The sequence below is a fragment of the Erinaceus europaeus genome, chromosome 7 (genome assembly GCF_950295315.1).
Source record: "Erinaceus europaeus chromosome 7, mEriEur2.1, whole genome shotgun sequence".
Taxonomy (NCBI): domain Eukaryota; kingdom Metazoa; phylum Chordata; class Mammalia; order Eulipotyphla; family Erinaceidae; genus Erinaceus; species Erinaceus europaeus.
Window position 1 is genome coordinate 48,824,935 of NC_080168.1, and position 16,730 is coordinate 48,841,664.

The window sequence follows — 16,730 nt, forward strand, 5'->3', positions numbered from 1 at the left end:
AATTCAGACTCAAACTTACTCTCATATTATTTACCTGCCTTCATTGTTTATTTTACTAAGTTGTAATTTTTCTAACTCATTCATTAATGCAAAGAATCTAACTATTAAAACATTGTCCACACAAAAACATACACATGGATGTTTAAGAAGCATTATTTGTAATTGTCAAAAACTGAAAAGTAGCCAAGATGTCCTTTAGCAAGTGAATGTGCCAAAAAAAGAAAAAAAAGGTTACATCCATGAAATAATTATTCAGCACTAAAAAAGGAACAAGATATCAACACATGAAGAAACATGGAAGTAAAAGTGTTACTACTGAAAAGGCTGTCTGATTCCATGTGTGAATGTGTGTATGCTCAACATACATGCATAAATTCAACCACATAACATTATGGAAAATAGAAAACTTGGAGACAACTTTTTCACTTTTTTTCTTAATGGTGTACAGTTATAGTTGTTAGCACATGGGTACAATTTCTCATCTCACCAAGATGGGTTCGTGCAAAACACTTTTACCCCCAAACTGAGTCCATCATTATCATATACCAGGACCTAAAAGCCACCCTTCCCCCACCCCCTCCATCTTCCTGTTCTCTTTCTCTATAGCCCTTTACTTTGGTGCAATACATCAAAGCCAGTCCAGGTTTTATTTTGCTTCCCCTTTCTGTTCATTTCTTAAATTCTGCCCATGAATGAGACTATCCCATATTCAGCTGACTTCATCATTCTTAATAGCTGAGTATATATATATAAATTTTCTTAGTCACTTATCTGTTTTTGGACATGTAGGTTGCTTCTAAGTTTGGACTATTACAAACTGTGCTGCTGTGAACATAAGTAAACAGAGATCTCTTTGGATTCATGTGTTTGCTTTTTTAGGATATATCTCCAGGAGAAGAACTGCAAGGTCATAAGGTAGGCACCAAATTCCAGCAATAACTGGTGCCAAAAATAAATAAAATTAAATACCTACCTGTACTATAGATAAGAAGCAGACACAAAACCTGAAAACTCAAAATAAAGATATAAAAATATGTATAATAAAATAATAATTCTCTGCTGGGGAGATAGAAGAGTGGTTTCAGCAGTTTTTCATGCCTGAAGTATAGAGTTCCCAAGTTCAACCCCTAGATCACCTTGAAGCCAGAGCTGAGCAACTACAAAAACTAAACTCGAATGTTTTACTTTGACTATCATGATAAGTTAGAATCATATTTTGACCACATCTAAGGACACATCATTATCAGTGTTAGGATATACACCTCTGTGGTATATGTGTGGGGACAAAATTCATGCAAAATGTAACTAATTAGTTTCCACAGTGACAGAAATAAATGTCTTCCACCTCAGGCTGTTATAAAAGCAAATAATCTGAAGCAGGAAATATAAAAAACGAGTTCAACAAGCTTCTAGAGAACACCTACTTGATAGAAAAGATGAAGGGGGAAAGAAGAGAAATGGAGCACAGAACCAACACTTGGGAAAACGCTTGGTTATTTTAAAAGACTTTAGTTATGAAGGTGACAGGAGATGTATTGATATATTGTGCTGACCTCAGAACTATCAAAACTTAAGTTTCATGGACCAGAGTGCTCACCAGCTCACTGGATAAATACATATGTTGCTATGAGTGGCCTAGCTTCAAGTCCCAGTACTACAGAGGAATGTCAATGGTAGAGGAGGAAGCTCTGGAGCTGTGGCATCTTTCCCTGTCTGGTCTCACTGTCTGAGTAAAAAAGCAGGCTCGGGTGAAGTCATACACGGGCAAGGCCCCAGCGTTGAAATCAGTTCACCATAAATTATTGCTATATAATATTTAGTTTTTATTTTTTATTAGTGATTTAAGAATAATGAACAAAATTAAGGGTCAAGGGGTACAATTCCATACAATTGCCATCACCAGAGTTCCATATCCCAGCTCCTCCACTGGAAGCTTCTCTACTTGTTCTCCCTCTGGGAGTATGCAACTTTATAGGGTGCAGAGGTGGGAAGTTTGGCTTCTGTAATTGCTTTTCCAATGGACATGGAAGTTGACAGGTCATTACATGTGAAAAATCAGAACTTTTTGTAAATAACCTCTGCAAGCATCAAAATAAAATTCAATTCTATCAAGTATAAAAAAAGGAAGATCATTTTTTCCCTAATAAAACAAAACTAAAAAAAAAGTTAGAAAAAAAAAGAAATAAGGAAAGTTTTACTATTGTGTTTAATGAGTAGGAATATACCTAAAGAAACTTGTACGGTAGTAGAATGTACCTACAAACTCACTTTGGAATTGGGCGGGGTGGTGGTACACTCAGTTGAACATATATGTTACAATGCTCAAGCCCACAGACCCCTCTTGCATGGGGGGGGGGGGGGAGCTTCACAAGTTGTGAAGCAGTATTGCAGGTGTCTCTTTCTTTCACTCCCCTCTCAATTTTTCTGTTTTTATCCAATAAATGAATAAATAAATTAAAATTTTACATCCCTTTGGAATTATCTTTAAAATGAATCAGAGATACAGTCTTCTGAAAATAATAAATGCTCTCCATCCAGGCTTTGATACACTTCATTAGAGCAAAATTACAATGAAAGATGGATTTTATTTACAAAATGTAATATGTATGGGGACTTTCCAACACATTTGGGCCCAACTGATGATAAGCATTAAGCCTTTTTCTATTTTCTCATTTTCAGTTAGCATACAAAAAAAAGTATTCACATTCATAAAAATCCCAATACTGTAAAAGATACAAGCCTTTCCTTAATCAATCCCTTAAATTTATAAATGTAAAAAAAAAAAACTATAACAAAAACATATGATTTAAATTGGTTTAATCTTGAAATGTAATCCAATAAGACTGAAAACTAAACATTTCAGGTCCTGTACCAAATAGTAGAACACTCGAAGGCCTTCAGGATCCCTAAAATTAAAAAAGGTAAAGGTTACTTTTTTGAGAGAACGAAGCAACACAATCTTTTTAGCTAATTTCTAAAACAACATAAATTTGGATAAAGGAATTACATTAGAGTAAGTTAAAAAAATTTAGGAGAAAGGAAGTTTGCTTATAATGAAAATAAACATACTAAATGACTTCTGTCTTTTCTCTACAAGGAAACAAATGCAAATTTTCTTCACCAGCATTCATTTCACAACTGAAAACTTAAAAGGAAAATTAATATTTATAATAACATATAATGTTTGGTGTACTGCACCAAAGTCAGAGACTTTGGGGTGGGGGGTGAGGGGCTCAGGTCCTGGAAGATAAATGGCAGAGGAGGACCTCTAGGGGGTTGGACAGTTATGTGGAAAACTGAGAAATGTACACATGTACAAACTACTGTATTTTACTATTGACTGCAAACCATTAATTCCCCTAATAAAGAAAAATAAATAATAAATAAATAGATAGGTAAGCTTAAAAAAAAAAAGATATAATGACACCCACACTGAATAACTTTACATATTTTGGTACTTAACTACTTTTTTTTTCCTTAAAAAAAATCATTCCCGGGACCAGGTGGTGGCGCAGTGGGTTAAGTGCACATGGTGCGAAGCGCAAGGACTGGCATAAGGATCCCGGTTGGAGCCCCCAGCAGGGGAGTCGCTCCACAAGCAGTGAAGCAGGTCTTCAGGTGTCTATCTTTCTCTCCTCCTCTCTGTCTTCCCCTCCTCTGTCCATTTCTCTGTCCTATCCAACAACAACGACAGCAATAACAATAACAACAACAACGATGGCAATAAACAATGGCAACAAAAGGGCAAAAAATAAAGACAAAAGGTTAAAAAAAAAATCATTCCCTATGTCTTTATAACATTTTTTTCCCCATTACACTAAAAAAGATTACACACACACAAAATTTTTTTAACAATTCTCTTTACTACACATTTGGATTTTTCTCTAGTTACATGAAAAAAAATGATGGGGCTTCAGAAACCATCTACATAAATAAGGCTTTTTTTTTTAAAGTATTTAAAAATATTGAGAATGACTTTTTTAAAATACCTAGAATATGGGTGAAAAAATATTAGCAATTTTTGATGGATATTACCAAATTTCTTTCCGGGAAATGTGGTACCAATTTACAATCCCAGCAGGGTATGACAGTCACATCCTTATCTACTGCAGAAAGCAAGACTTGATAGTTTTAAAGTAACAAGTTATGGAGACACAGCCTTTCATAATTCAATAGTTTTTTTTTTTATGCATTCTTTTAGCAGACTTTTATAAAACACCTGGTCCATGTCGGGCACAAAGTTAACTTCAGATACAGCAGTTCTTATTGAATCAATATGATAGTACAATTCAGGATGACCTAAAAAGCATTATGAAGATGATTTAAGTCTAAGGAAATTACTAAAGGTAGAGATGTTTCAGATAAAGACACTGGTATATGCTAGATATACAGAATTTGGGAAGATACCAGTAAGGCAACCCCACACGTAAAGTATTCTTTTAAGTATTAAGCCCAAGAATGACCATGGTGTGATATGGGACTAATATGACTGATATAGTAAGGATTTCTTTCAAATTTTGTAACTGCATCTAGATTTTTAGGAAAAAAAAAGTTAATAAACTCTGGGTTTTATCACAGTTTTTGTTGTTGTTGTTGTTTTTTCTTTTTGGTTTAAAACAAAAAGTGATCTCTAAAACTTTGTGAGAACTATGGAAGTTATCCAGAGATTGTGGGTATGGATGTGTGTGTGTGTGTGTGTGGGGGGTGACCAGGAATGGAACAAAAACTTCAGTGGTAGGGTCTGTGTGGACCTATACCCCTGGAATCTTTTAATCTTGAAAGTCATTATTAAGTCACTAATAAAAAATCTGGATAATAAAAAAAATTTTTTGGTGATCAAAATGTATACCTTCAACAATATAAAACTCAGCATTACATCTACATAATATATTACATATTTACATCTATATAATACGCTGATAGGATATCACTAGTAATGTTGAGAAAGTTAGCAATAACTCCAAAATAAGCACAATACATAGTCAAAATGTTCTAACATACTCACTTTGACTGATTTACATCAATAAGAGAACCTATTTTAGATGTGGTGAAAGAAATGTGCTCATCTCCAATTACAATTTCAAGCTCCTAAAAGAAAATGAGAGAAATTTTACTTACATGGAAATCCATTCCAGTGATATACAGCTACATGTTTTCTAGCAGTCAAAGAGAAAAAGAAAATAATAATAAAACTAGAAAGAAGCTTTATGGTTAGATACAAGCTATGTTTGTAAAATAAAAGCTCCATTGGCTGACTGCTCAGGAGTCCCCAGTAAGAAAACAATCCAAGAACTGTAGTCCAGAGATCTCATAAAGAAGATACTATAAATTAAATTCAATAAATCCTTAAGAGTGGTGCATAAAAACTTATGTCAGTAAAAAAAGGCATCCCTTTGAAGCACACAGTTTAAAAAATGAAAATATGAGTAAAAGTTAATGTTTAATATAATATACCCACCCTCCCCACAGGCTCCACAAATAAAACACATGGTATTGTTAATAATACTATTTTAGTACCTACTGTGTGTAAGGTCCTACTGTTAGGACCTTTACAAACCTTCCATAACTCCTAAAATGTCTTTTCTGAGTAATCTTTCTTAGCAAGAATTAATTTTACAAATGTGAAATCTAAGACTCATAAAATACAGTAAAATATTTGCTGATATTTACTGCCACTAATTGATAGTACTGATATTGAATACTGAATTGTCAGATTGAAAGACTTAGCATTACACAGAACAACAAAAATTAAAAATTAGTATAACAAATACAACACAGGAAAGGCAGAATGGTGGCACACCTGGTTAAGTGCACACACTACATACAGTGTGCAAGGACCTGGGTTCAAGCCCCTGGTCCTCACCTAAAGGGAGGGGAGTTTCCCCAGTGGTAAAGCAAGGCTCCAGGTGTCTCTCTGTCTCTCCCCCTCTCTACCTCCCCCTCCCGTCTCAATTTCTCTGTCTCTATCCAATAATAAATAAAAATAAATATCTATAACATAGGTGTCCCTAATATGCTATAAGTATTATAAAAATCTCTACATTTTATTTGAGTAGCATAATGGTTATGCAAAGATACTCTCTTGCCTGAGGCGCCAAAGCCCCAAGATTCAATCTACTGCACCACCATAAACAAAGCTGAGTAGTGCTCTGATAATGAAATAAAGGTGGGGGGGGGCAGGTGGTGGCGCACCTAGTTAAGTGTACACATTACAGTGCACAAGGACCCAGGTTCAAGCCCCTGGTACCCACCAGCAGGGGGAAAGCTTCACCAGTGCTGGGAGCAAGGCTGCATGTGTCTCTCTGTCTCCCTCTATATCTCCCCTCCCCTCTCAATCTCTCTATCTCTATCCAATAATAAATTTCACATTACCTTAACAGATGTCACTAAAGATCACGTTATTTATATATTTGATGAGAAGATTGAATTGTACAGCTTATGACACACTCAAAATGGAGAATAACTAAGGCCTTCAACATGGATTTTTTTTTTTAACTTAAAAATGAAAGTTTCTGGAGCAGCATACTTAATACCCCCCTCTAGCCAACACATCAAGTGGCTAAATGAAAACACTGGGTTCTCTGAGTCTAAAAGAGAAACAGGTTTGCTGTTATTATCTGTTCCTCTGTGCATATATACTTATGGATAAAACAAGCTCATCTAAATTAACCTTTTCAAAGTATTTACAACAAAAGAAGTAAGTGCTCCCAATTATTACCTTTGCTTTCCTATATGTTTCTTTAAATAGAAGAGCTAAGTTACTACTACAGACTTTCAGCATCTGTTACACTTTTCCACATTTTCTTCTAGTCAAAGAGCATGAGAGTAAGTATTGATACAATCTTGGGAATGTACAAAAGTGAAATTAAATGCTTCTTCCACCAGGGGTCACACTTTATTTCTCCAAGCGTTGAAGAGGAACAATTCAGAGCTCAAACTCTCCTTCTATAGTATCAAATTAGACCTTCAGAGTTCTTCAGAAGCCCTTTGAGAAACGCCAATTATTCTGAAGAGAACATAGGAAGCAAAGGCAATGGTCAATTTGAACAAAGAAGCTCCCCAGGGGAGAAATATGCCAATAATAATTGGCAAGATCACAAAATATGGAAAAAGTAAATTTTACATAGTCAGTGAAAATCTCAACTCTCCAATTTAACACTTATACTTAATTCTGCTAATCAGGATTAACAATAATAAAAATCATTCATAGAAGTGTGAAAATATCCTAATTTTGGCTAGGGTAGCTATAGACAGCTCAGAAAGACAGCTGCATTTAGAGTTAGGTATTGAGTATTCCACTACATAATAACACTAAAAACTGAAGCCAAATGAAATAAAATGTGAGTATCAGGTGCCTTCTAAATAAAAAGCCAAAGAATCAATAAAGATCACAAGTAAATAAGGAGAAACATTCTGACTATATTATCAATCTCATATAGATAATCACTAAATACAAACCTGTCGACCAACCCTATCTGGGGGAGGCCACAAAGCATCATCTTCTTTTGTAATTTCACTGTCGTCAATAATTCTCTTCAGTTCCTCCATTACACTCTTATGTACATATGCCTGAAAAGTTACAGTAAAAATTTTATAATGCCTGTTTCTTACCACATCTCAGAATGATTAAAAAAAAAGAGTTAGAAACTCTGATGTTCAAAAAATATTGTAAAAGAGAAAAATTAAATTGTGATTCCAAAATTACAAATGGGAGAAAATTATTCCTTCTTCTTATATTCACTCTTTCTCTTTCCTGAACAGATACTTTTCCCTCTTTGCCTAACATTCCTTTAAAACCCTATATTCTGCCTTTGTAACATGAGACTCAAATTTCCTAGCAGTTAATGAGACAATACAAAATCTTTGAGACATAGGCAAATGCAAACATCATCTCATGCTCTGAACATTTTAACATTAGCTTTTAAACCTTTAATTTAAAATCTTTAAATCATGATTGTCAGTAAGTTTTAAATAGTGAAAGCAAAATGTCAAATTTAATTATAAAATGAACTCAGTGAGTTCAAATGTGGAACTACAATCTAATATGTTTAGATTTTTGTTGACAAAGATGCTATAATTATAAATAGTTTTAAAGTGACCCCTTCTCAATCATAAATTCACTTTTGGATGATAGCTTTGGATCTATCTTTGTACATTTAAAAGTGAGTGGTTATGTGAAAACTTAGACATTTAAAAACAACTTACCTCTTTTCTGATCATGACATCATTTTTGTAATTGCTGTTGTTGGCATATCTAAGTTTTCCTGTGAGTGGAACAAAATTTAATCTATAATAGCAAAAATTGTTTAATAGTAAAAAAAAAAAAACCATCATAAGTAATTTTCAAGGTGAGGGTAAATTTATACTACTTTTATTTCCCATTCCTTCCTAGTATAAGATCAATGCTGGATAAGTGACACTCAAAAATTTACTAAGTTGCCTAAAGCTATAGTCAAGTTTTTAAATATTCTGTGCCTTCAGAATAATTTGAAAATATTTCATGTCTTCAGTATAACTCAATATAGACCATTTTCACAAGTTTATCAGGTTGTCTGAAGTCTGTTTTTCTTTTTTTGTGTGTGTGTGTATAAATTTTTTATTAAACAATTTTTTTAAATCATCTCTGGGACTTTAGTGCTCTACACTGATCTTTTTTTGTTTGTTTTTCTATGCAAAAAATTCATCATGATTTTTCCCAACAACCCAACATATCACAAAGTAGACAGGGAATCCAAAATAGAAACTTTTTAGAAATTGTATGTTAAAAATTGTTTACATGTTTGTATTGGTGTTATTTACTGACAGCATTTAGTCTAATCTGTAAAGCAATGCCAAAAGGCAGAATTTATTGCCTACTAATAGTTGAGAAAATAGGTAACTTATCCAGAGAGACAAAAGACTAATACAGACTTGTCTTTTCCCAATATATATATGTCTATATATATATACATATATATATTTTACTATTCCAAAATGTACTATTAAAATTATTTTCATTCATCCCCACCTGCAGAGGGGAAGCTTTATAAACGGTGAGGCAGGGTTGCAGCTGTCTCTTTCTCATCCTTACTCTCGATTTCTGGCTGTCTATATCAAATCAATAAAAAATTAAAAAGATTACAATTATTTTCATTCATATAATTTATGGATGGCAATGCTGGTATTTTATAATTATGATTAAGTATACAAACAATCTGTGATTCTGGATAAAAGTAGCCAGTCTGATAGCTGATCTATACTTAAGTTTTAGACTATCATGACTTTTGTACTTCCTGATGGATGCGAGTCTTCAGAACTAGTCAAATGCACAAGTACAGAATATGGGCCTGACTCTCTAAAATGATAGAATGAAATGAACCCATTATGAATCAGTGCGTGTGTGTTACTTATTACTAATGGAAGTATATGGAATGGTGTGGTGGCAAGGGAATGAATGAGAACTACTCTTCTATCATGAAATTTCCCAGGTAATATTAGACTACTTAATTTAAGTGACCAGTTAAAAGTGATATGGAGTTGGGAAGATAACTAAACTGGTTGAATATTGGACTTGTATGACTAAGGTTCCTGGCTCCATACCTGGCATCACATGTACCAAAATGGTGCTCTGGTTTGTTTCTGTGTCAAGTAAAACTTTTCATATATAATAAATATTTTAAAAATGATATTGACAAATGCAAAACCACTTACTGGTAAAGACACAACTGTCATAAAACAACAGTTGGAGAATTCAAGGAAATTTGGTTTCTTAGCTTAATTTAGAAGATATATGAGGAGAACAAGGTGATTAAGTTTTCTAAATGTTTGCAGGGCTCTATTTACCTTGAGTCCTGCCTGACACGTCTGATCCTCATCCCCTTTCCTAACATGTAATCTTCCCCATCTATTTCTTTCATTCTCTCACAGGTCCTTTAACAAAGCACAAGTCAAAGCATTTAATTTCCATACTTTGATTAGTTTCATATTTGTGTCACCTATCAAGACAACACCTTAATTGTGTTAAAATATAAATTTCAGGTGTGCATCCTTGAAAGTCAACATGGGTATATACACTGCAGCCTCAACTGCTACATTTACCTGTTACCCAGCTGACAATATGCAAACATTCCCACCCCAACTTGTCTATCTCCTTGTTGCAAAGATGTCTTTATACAATAACACTCTCTAAAGAGAAACAGAAGGGTCTCAGCAATTTGACTGTTTTTTTTTTTTCCTCAAAAGCAAAAAAAAATCCCATATCAAGACCTATCTCAATGCCACCTTCTCTAGCATACTTTCTCTTAAATCCTCATAGAAGTGGCCACACTGAGAATTGGGCGGTAGCGCAGTGGGTTAAGTGCTGGTGGCGTAAAGCGCAAGGACTGGCTAAGGGTCCTGGTTCAAGCCCCTGGCTCCCCACCTGCAGGGGAGTCGCTTCACAAGCGGAGAAGCAGGTCTGCAGGTGTCTATCTTTCTCTCCCCCATCTCTGTCTTCCCCTCCTCTCTCCATTTCTCTCTGTCCTATCCAACAACGAGGACATCAAGAACAACAACTACAACAACAATAAAAAGGGCAACCAAAGAGAATAAATAAGTAAATATTTTTTTAAAAGTCAGCTACAAGTGAATGTATGCCATATTAAAAAAAAAAAAAGTGACCACACCCCTCCTTTTGCATTCTTAGTGCAACCTAGTGAACAAAAGTGTTTAAGCAGGCAAAAACGTCCATACCCCTCCGTTCAGAGTAGGTCTCACTTGGTTTTTTCTAGACATGCTGCCCTATACACATAACTTGAGTGAATAAAATTAATGAATTTATTTTATGAATTAAATGAACTTATATTATGAATGGGCAGACCGAACGTCACTTCAAACTTTAAGCACCCATTGGAACATAGCGTTGTATGGGAATGTTTTAATTTAAATTCAAGTAGTAGATGAGTGAACTATTACAGGTTCCTTCTGGTGTTGGATCTAAGATTTTAATCACCGTAGGTCCAATTTTTCCCTATCTGGCGGGTTCGCTTTTTTTTTTTTTCAATTAACTGACACCCATCTATTGTTGTTTATTGACAAAACCAAACTGTCAGACCTACTTCTTAATGGCCCGACTTACTGAGGCTCAAGCAGCGGCCTCAGACCTCACTGCACCTGCAAACCCACCCAGGGGCTCACCCACCCGCCTGCTCCGCAGCCTCCCCGCCTCGCTTCCCCTTGCCCAGCACCGAGCTGGCTGCTGGTCCAGGTGGCTCCTCCTTTGCTCACCGTCTGGCCGAAACTCAAACTCCAAAAATTCGTGTCCAAACTTGCCCTTATGCCCTACGTAGTAGCGCAAGTAGAAATCGCTGGCCATAGACATTTTTCTTGCTGGAAAACCCGCCGAAAGCCCGACCAACGTGCGGCCCCGCGCCTGGCAGTGACGTCACGGCGCAGGGCAGCGCGTCATTGCAGATGCGTCCTACCACCTCCCGGGGGCGCCGTGGAGAGTCGTCTTTGGAGAAGAACTCCAAGGCATCCTTTGCGGCTAACAGAAGGCGTGCATTTAGTATTATTATTAATTTTTTCTTTATTTATTTGATAGAGATAGAAAGGAGGAGATAGAGAGGGAGAGAGACACCTGCTTCACCACTTGTAAAGTTTCCCTCGTGCAGGTGGGAACTGGGGGCTTGAGCCAGGGTCCCTGAGCATTGCAACATGTGTGCTCAACCTGGTGTGCTACCACCTGACCCGAGGCGTGAGGCTTCTCCTTACTGAGATTGAAAGCATTTATTTTCAAAATTAAGTGCCCTGTAACAGCAATGCACGGAAGTTTAAAATATAGCCACAGTTTAGAACGAAAATTTGCGAGACGCTTTGACTTTCAAAGTCTTAACGCTTGTGGCTTCCTCTGTCTGAGGTGATTGCCCCCTACCGCCAACCCCCACCCCCCCTTAACTGATGCTACTGGTTAAGTTTAAGGTTTAGTCATAACCCTGGCATATCGCCTCTTTCCCAGCTAAACTCCTTGCATGGAGCTTTCTCCTTTGCACAGTGATTACAAGTTACCCAGCAACTATAAATCTATAGTAAAAAATAGAGACACAGTAGACAACAGGTCTGAAATTTTGCTACATGTGTTAAAATACCTAGTAATCATGGTAAAAGTTTTTTTTTTTTTTTAATAGAAAAACTTAGAATTTGTTCCACTCAGTGAGAGTTAATCCGAGGTAACCTGTACAGTTTTGGCAGTTTGTCTTAAATTTTAATTCAGCCTAGGTTACTTATCAGATAGTATTAGCATAGGGGTGTGGGGAGAGACAGCATAATGGTTATGCAAAGGGATCCTCATGCCTGAGGCTCCAAAGTCTGTAGTTCAATCACCTATAAGCACTTGAGTAAACAGAATTAAATCGAGGAAGTGATGGACTTCTCCAGTGTGGAATGGTTTTGAAGATGAAAGACAAGGTGAACTTTTTCACAAAATCTTTTTCTAATCATTTTGATTATCTTTCTCTTACCAACGCACACAGTAATCCTATATATTGGATGATCTTTAACTGTCAGTGGGATTTTATAGAAAGTGGCAATTTTAAGAAAGTGAGCAATGCTTATCTTTACCTGACTGTAGTTAATTTACTACCTTTAAATCTACGTCAACTAAACAGGCTATCCACTAAATGAATTTACTGCAGTCAGCTTTGCCAAGTTCACAAAAATTTTGAATGGAACAAATGAGATAGTGCATGAAAAAAAAGCCTTTAAAATTTATAAAACCTTATTCAGTGAATTCTAACATTTTCTTTCTTTCTTTCTTGTTTTACTATCTTTATTAATTGGATAGAGACAGCCAGAAATCAAGAGGGTAGGGGGTAATAGAGAGGGACAGAGACAGAGAGACATCTGCAACCCTGCTCCACCACTCACAGAGCTTTTCCCCTGCAGGTGGGGGCTAGGGGCTCAAACCCTGGTCCGAATTCTAACATTTTCTATGTGCCTGCAGTGACTGGACATTGGTAAGAAAAAGGGAAATGCCTTTGCACTTTTCAAAGAAAGGCACTGAGGTAAATATCAACACAAGGAAGCATTTACTACTATGGAATTTTTTTTTTAATTTTAGGTTTTTTATTTATTCCCTTTTGTTGCCCTTGTTGTTTTATTGTTGTAGTTATTATTGTTGTTATTGATGTCACTGTTGTTGGATAGGACAGAGAGAAGTGGAGAGAGGAGGAGAAAGACAGAGGGGGAGAGAAAGATAAGACACCTGCAGACCTGCTTCACCGCCTGTGAAGCAACTCCCTTACAGGTGGGGAGCCGGGGGCTTGAACCTGTATCCTTACTCTGGTCATTGCGCTTTGCACCACCTGCACTTAACACACTGCACTACCACCCAACTCCCCCATGGAATTTTTTTAATGCTGGTAATACTGGGAGAGGAAGTAAGTCATTTTATTGATGAATAGGGAAGTTGAAGAAAAGAAAATGAGAATGCTTCTAACAAGTTGTCTTATTTGGGTTGATATTTATGGATAAATTAAGAATAGGCTCAGAGGGTCGGGGGGGTAACGCAGCAGGTTAAGCACACATGGTGCGAAGCGCAAGGACCAGCACAAGGATCCTGATTCCAGCTCCTGGCTCCCCACCTGCAGGAGGTCGTTTCACAAGTGGTGAAGTAGGTCTGCAGCTGTCTTATCTTTCTCTCCCCCTTCTGTCTTCCTCTCCTCTCTCAATTTCTATCTGAAAAAAAAAAAGTTCAGATAAATTAAAAAAAATTTTTTTTTCAGGCAGAAAATAGCTGGTGCAAAGGCAAAGTGGAATGAAAATATATGATTTGGAAAAAAGAAAAAGAAAAAAGATGGACCAGGTTATATTGAGTCTATATTTGCAATTGTGTAACTATTAGTATTGTAAACCCTGAGTAACAACTGTGAGGCCTTTAATGCAGGGACATTATTCAGTCCCTACTATAGACTATCATTGTAGAAAATACATCCAAGTCAGAAAGATAAAGATGAATATGGGATGATCCCACTCATCAACAGAAGCTGACTAAGAAGATCTGAAAGGGAAACTAAAAGCAGGACCTGATCAAATTGTAAGTAGGGCACCAAAGTAAAAACCCAGTGGTGAGGGGTAGGCATGTAGCTTCCTGGGCCAGTGGGGGGTGGGAGTGGGCGGGAGGGATGGGTCACAGTCCTTTGGTGGTGGGAATGGTGTTTATGTGCACTCCTAGCAAAATGTAGACATATAAATCAGTAGCTAATTAATATGAGAGGGGGAAATCAATTGTATGTCTCAAAGTTTCTCAAAAGACAAACTGAATCTTTTTAATATATAGGCTATGTATTTGATATGCGGACTCTCTCAAAAGCCTAGACCAAGTAGATTAGAAGCTTCCAATAGCACAGCTATATACAAGATACTGGGTACTGTCCAGCAAACCATAACAAAGGGACTTTTCAAAGTTAACCCAATTAACAAATAATGTGATGATAATATTAACTATTGATTGTCTTTTTGAACCCTAAGACAGCAGGAACCTCACATCTTCACTATAGAGCCCCTACTTCCCCCAGTCCTGGAACCCTTGGATAGGGCCCACTTTCCCGTATGCATCTCCCAATCCAAACCAAATAACATTGCATCTGCCGATCACAACCTAACCAGAGCAACGATTGCTACCTCAACATTCTTCACCTCAGAATGTATCCAGAGACTTCACGTGTGGAATGACAACCCTTCAGCTTCATTACTCGGGTTCCAGATCCCACCAGGATGCTGGCTAGGCTTCCCTGGATTGAAGACCCCACCAATGTGTCCTGGAGCTCAGCTTCCCCAGAGTCACACCCTACTAGGGAAAGAGAGAGGCAGACTGGGGGTATGGACCGACCAGTCAACGCCCATGTTCAGCGGGGAAGCAATTACAGAAGCCAGACCTTCTACCTTCTGCAACCCTCAACGACCCTGGGTCCATGCTCCCAGAGGGATAGAGAATGGGAAAGCTACCATGGGAGGGGGTGGGTTATGGGGATTGGGTGTTGGGAATTGTGTGGAGTTGTACCCCTCCTACCTTATGCTTTTGTTCACTAATCCTTTCTTAAATAAAAAATTAAAAAAAATAAAATAAAATAAAATAAAATTTATATGAAAAAAAAAAAAAAGAAAATACATCCAAAACATAAAGTGCCCTCTGTAACCACAAACCACCCCGGTTTTCCCAGGATGAGAAGTAGGACTTTGAATATTAAAAGCTGCAAAGTCCCTGACAAACTGAAATTGCTGCAAAATATAACCTACAAAAATTTGACACAAACTTCTGTAATATTTCTGATAATATAAGCAGCAATCCCTTGACTTGTGTTTTGTACAGAGTCTCATTCAAGAGATTTGAATGCATTTCTTCCAGATTCTTGGCACAAGTGCTAGTGTTCATCTTCATGCCTGTCTAAATAGAGCTAAAGATAGCAGACTATGGCTATGTAAATAGAGCTTATGGAATGCAGTGTTCAGATCTTTATCTGTGCACCAATTACTGTCTCCATCCCCTGAAGGGATATCTGAGCTCATGACTTATCTTAACACTGTTCTAAAGATGAAATGCCGAAATATACATGCCAAAATGTGTGTTTCTTGTATTTCTTGTATTACAGTAAGGTTTGCAAAACGATAAAGCATTGATGTTTTGTGCTCTTCTTGGGTGGAAATGAGTTGTGGAATCATTCTGAGTGAATTAACACTTGAAATGTGACTAGTTAGAAGTATGGCATTTTGTATTTCGAGATTATTTAATCTGTATCACTTTAAATCAGTATGCAGTGTTCATGTTGACTAGTATCTAGTATGTTAGACAGTGAAGCTATTTATAAAAGAACCATTTCATACACTTTGACTTTCATAATCAAAGTATTTGGGACATATTGAGAAATCCCAGTCTTAGTTGCTGTAGCCTTCAAATTAGGTCATGCTTACTGACATTACCATAGTTTATTTATGGAAATAAGTGCTTTGTTTGCTTAAGTGCAACCAAAGGAGAAAGTTCCACCTTTGCTAATGCAAACTGTAATCAGCTCCAAAGCACTCTTGAAATGTAGATAAGAAATAACCAATTACAGCTAGACTTAAAATTAGAGATTTGAGCAAATACAGAATTATTATTTGACAAAATAATAACTTCCCACTATAGCCTTTAAAGTTTGTTGTTTTCACCTTTAGGCTGATGAATTAAGTCTAAGAGGTATGGTCAGAGATAATTCTCTTTGATGTCACCTGTTATCAAACCTTTCTTTTTGCTCTTTGCCTGACTATTTTAAATTACCAAGTCACTCCTAATATAGTTTGACTTTCCTGAGATAAGTACTAAAGAGGATAGTCTTTTTTTTTTTTTATCTCAATCACTTTTGAATAGTTTTGATTTTGTATTTACAGAACAGAAACTTAGGACCATTTCATTCCACCAAATAAGCCAGAGTGACAAACCCAGAATATGATATAATTACAAAATAAAATGTGAACAGAGTTTTCACCAAAGAAGAGATCCAAAAGGCCTACAGACATATGAAAAAATATTGCAAGTCATTGTCACAGAAAAGCAAATAACAACAAAGAGATAACAATTTATAGCCACGAGTATGTCATATGTTAGAACTATTAACAAAAAAAATTTAAGGGAGTCGGGTGGTAGCACAGCGGGTTAAGCGCAGGTGGCGCTAAGCACAAGGACCAGTGTAAGGATCCCGGTTCGAGCCCCCGGCTCCCCACCTGCAGGGGAATTGCTT

General features: G+C 36.6%; 1 protein-coding gene across 1 annotated transcript; it reads right to left on the minus strand.

Moving 5' to 3' along the window:
• Positions 1-754: 754 nt before the first annotated feature.
• Positions 755-11,410, minus strand: MAGOHB (mago homolog B, exon junction complex subunit). Its single transcript, XM_007540055.2, has 5 exons — positions 11,245-11,410; positions 8,206-8,264; positions 7,459-7,569; positions 5,006-5,088; positions 755-2,906 (listed from the first exon to the last, which is right to left on the minus strand). Exons 1-5 carry the CDS (start codon positions 11,336-11,338, stop codon positions 2,807-2,809), a joined length of 447 nt encoding a protein of 148 aa, XP_007540117.1. The 5' UTR covers positions 11,339-11,410; the 3' UTR covers positions 755-2,806.
• Between the last annotated feature and the right edge of the window lie 5,320 nt (positions 11,411-16,730).

Bases quoted from the DNA above. Each gene is read 5' to 3' on its own strand.
- MAGOHB (XM_007540055.2), bottom strand. From the start codon at position 11,338: ATGTCTATGGCCAGCGATTTCTACTTGCGCTACTACGTAGGGCATAAG. The intron at 8,265-11,244 runs GTGAGCAAAGGA...TTCCACTCACAG, and splicing joins GTTTGAGTTTCGGCCAGACG to GAAAACTTAGATATGCCAAC. The intron at 2,907-5,005 runs GTGAGTATGTTA...TTTTAATTTTAG, and splicing joins ATTGATGTAAATCAGTCAAA to GGATCCTGAAGGCCTTCGAG.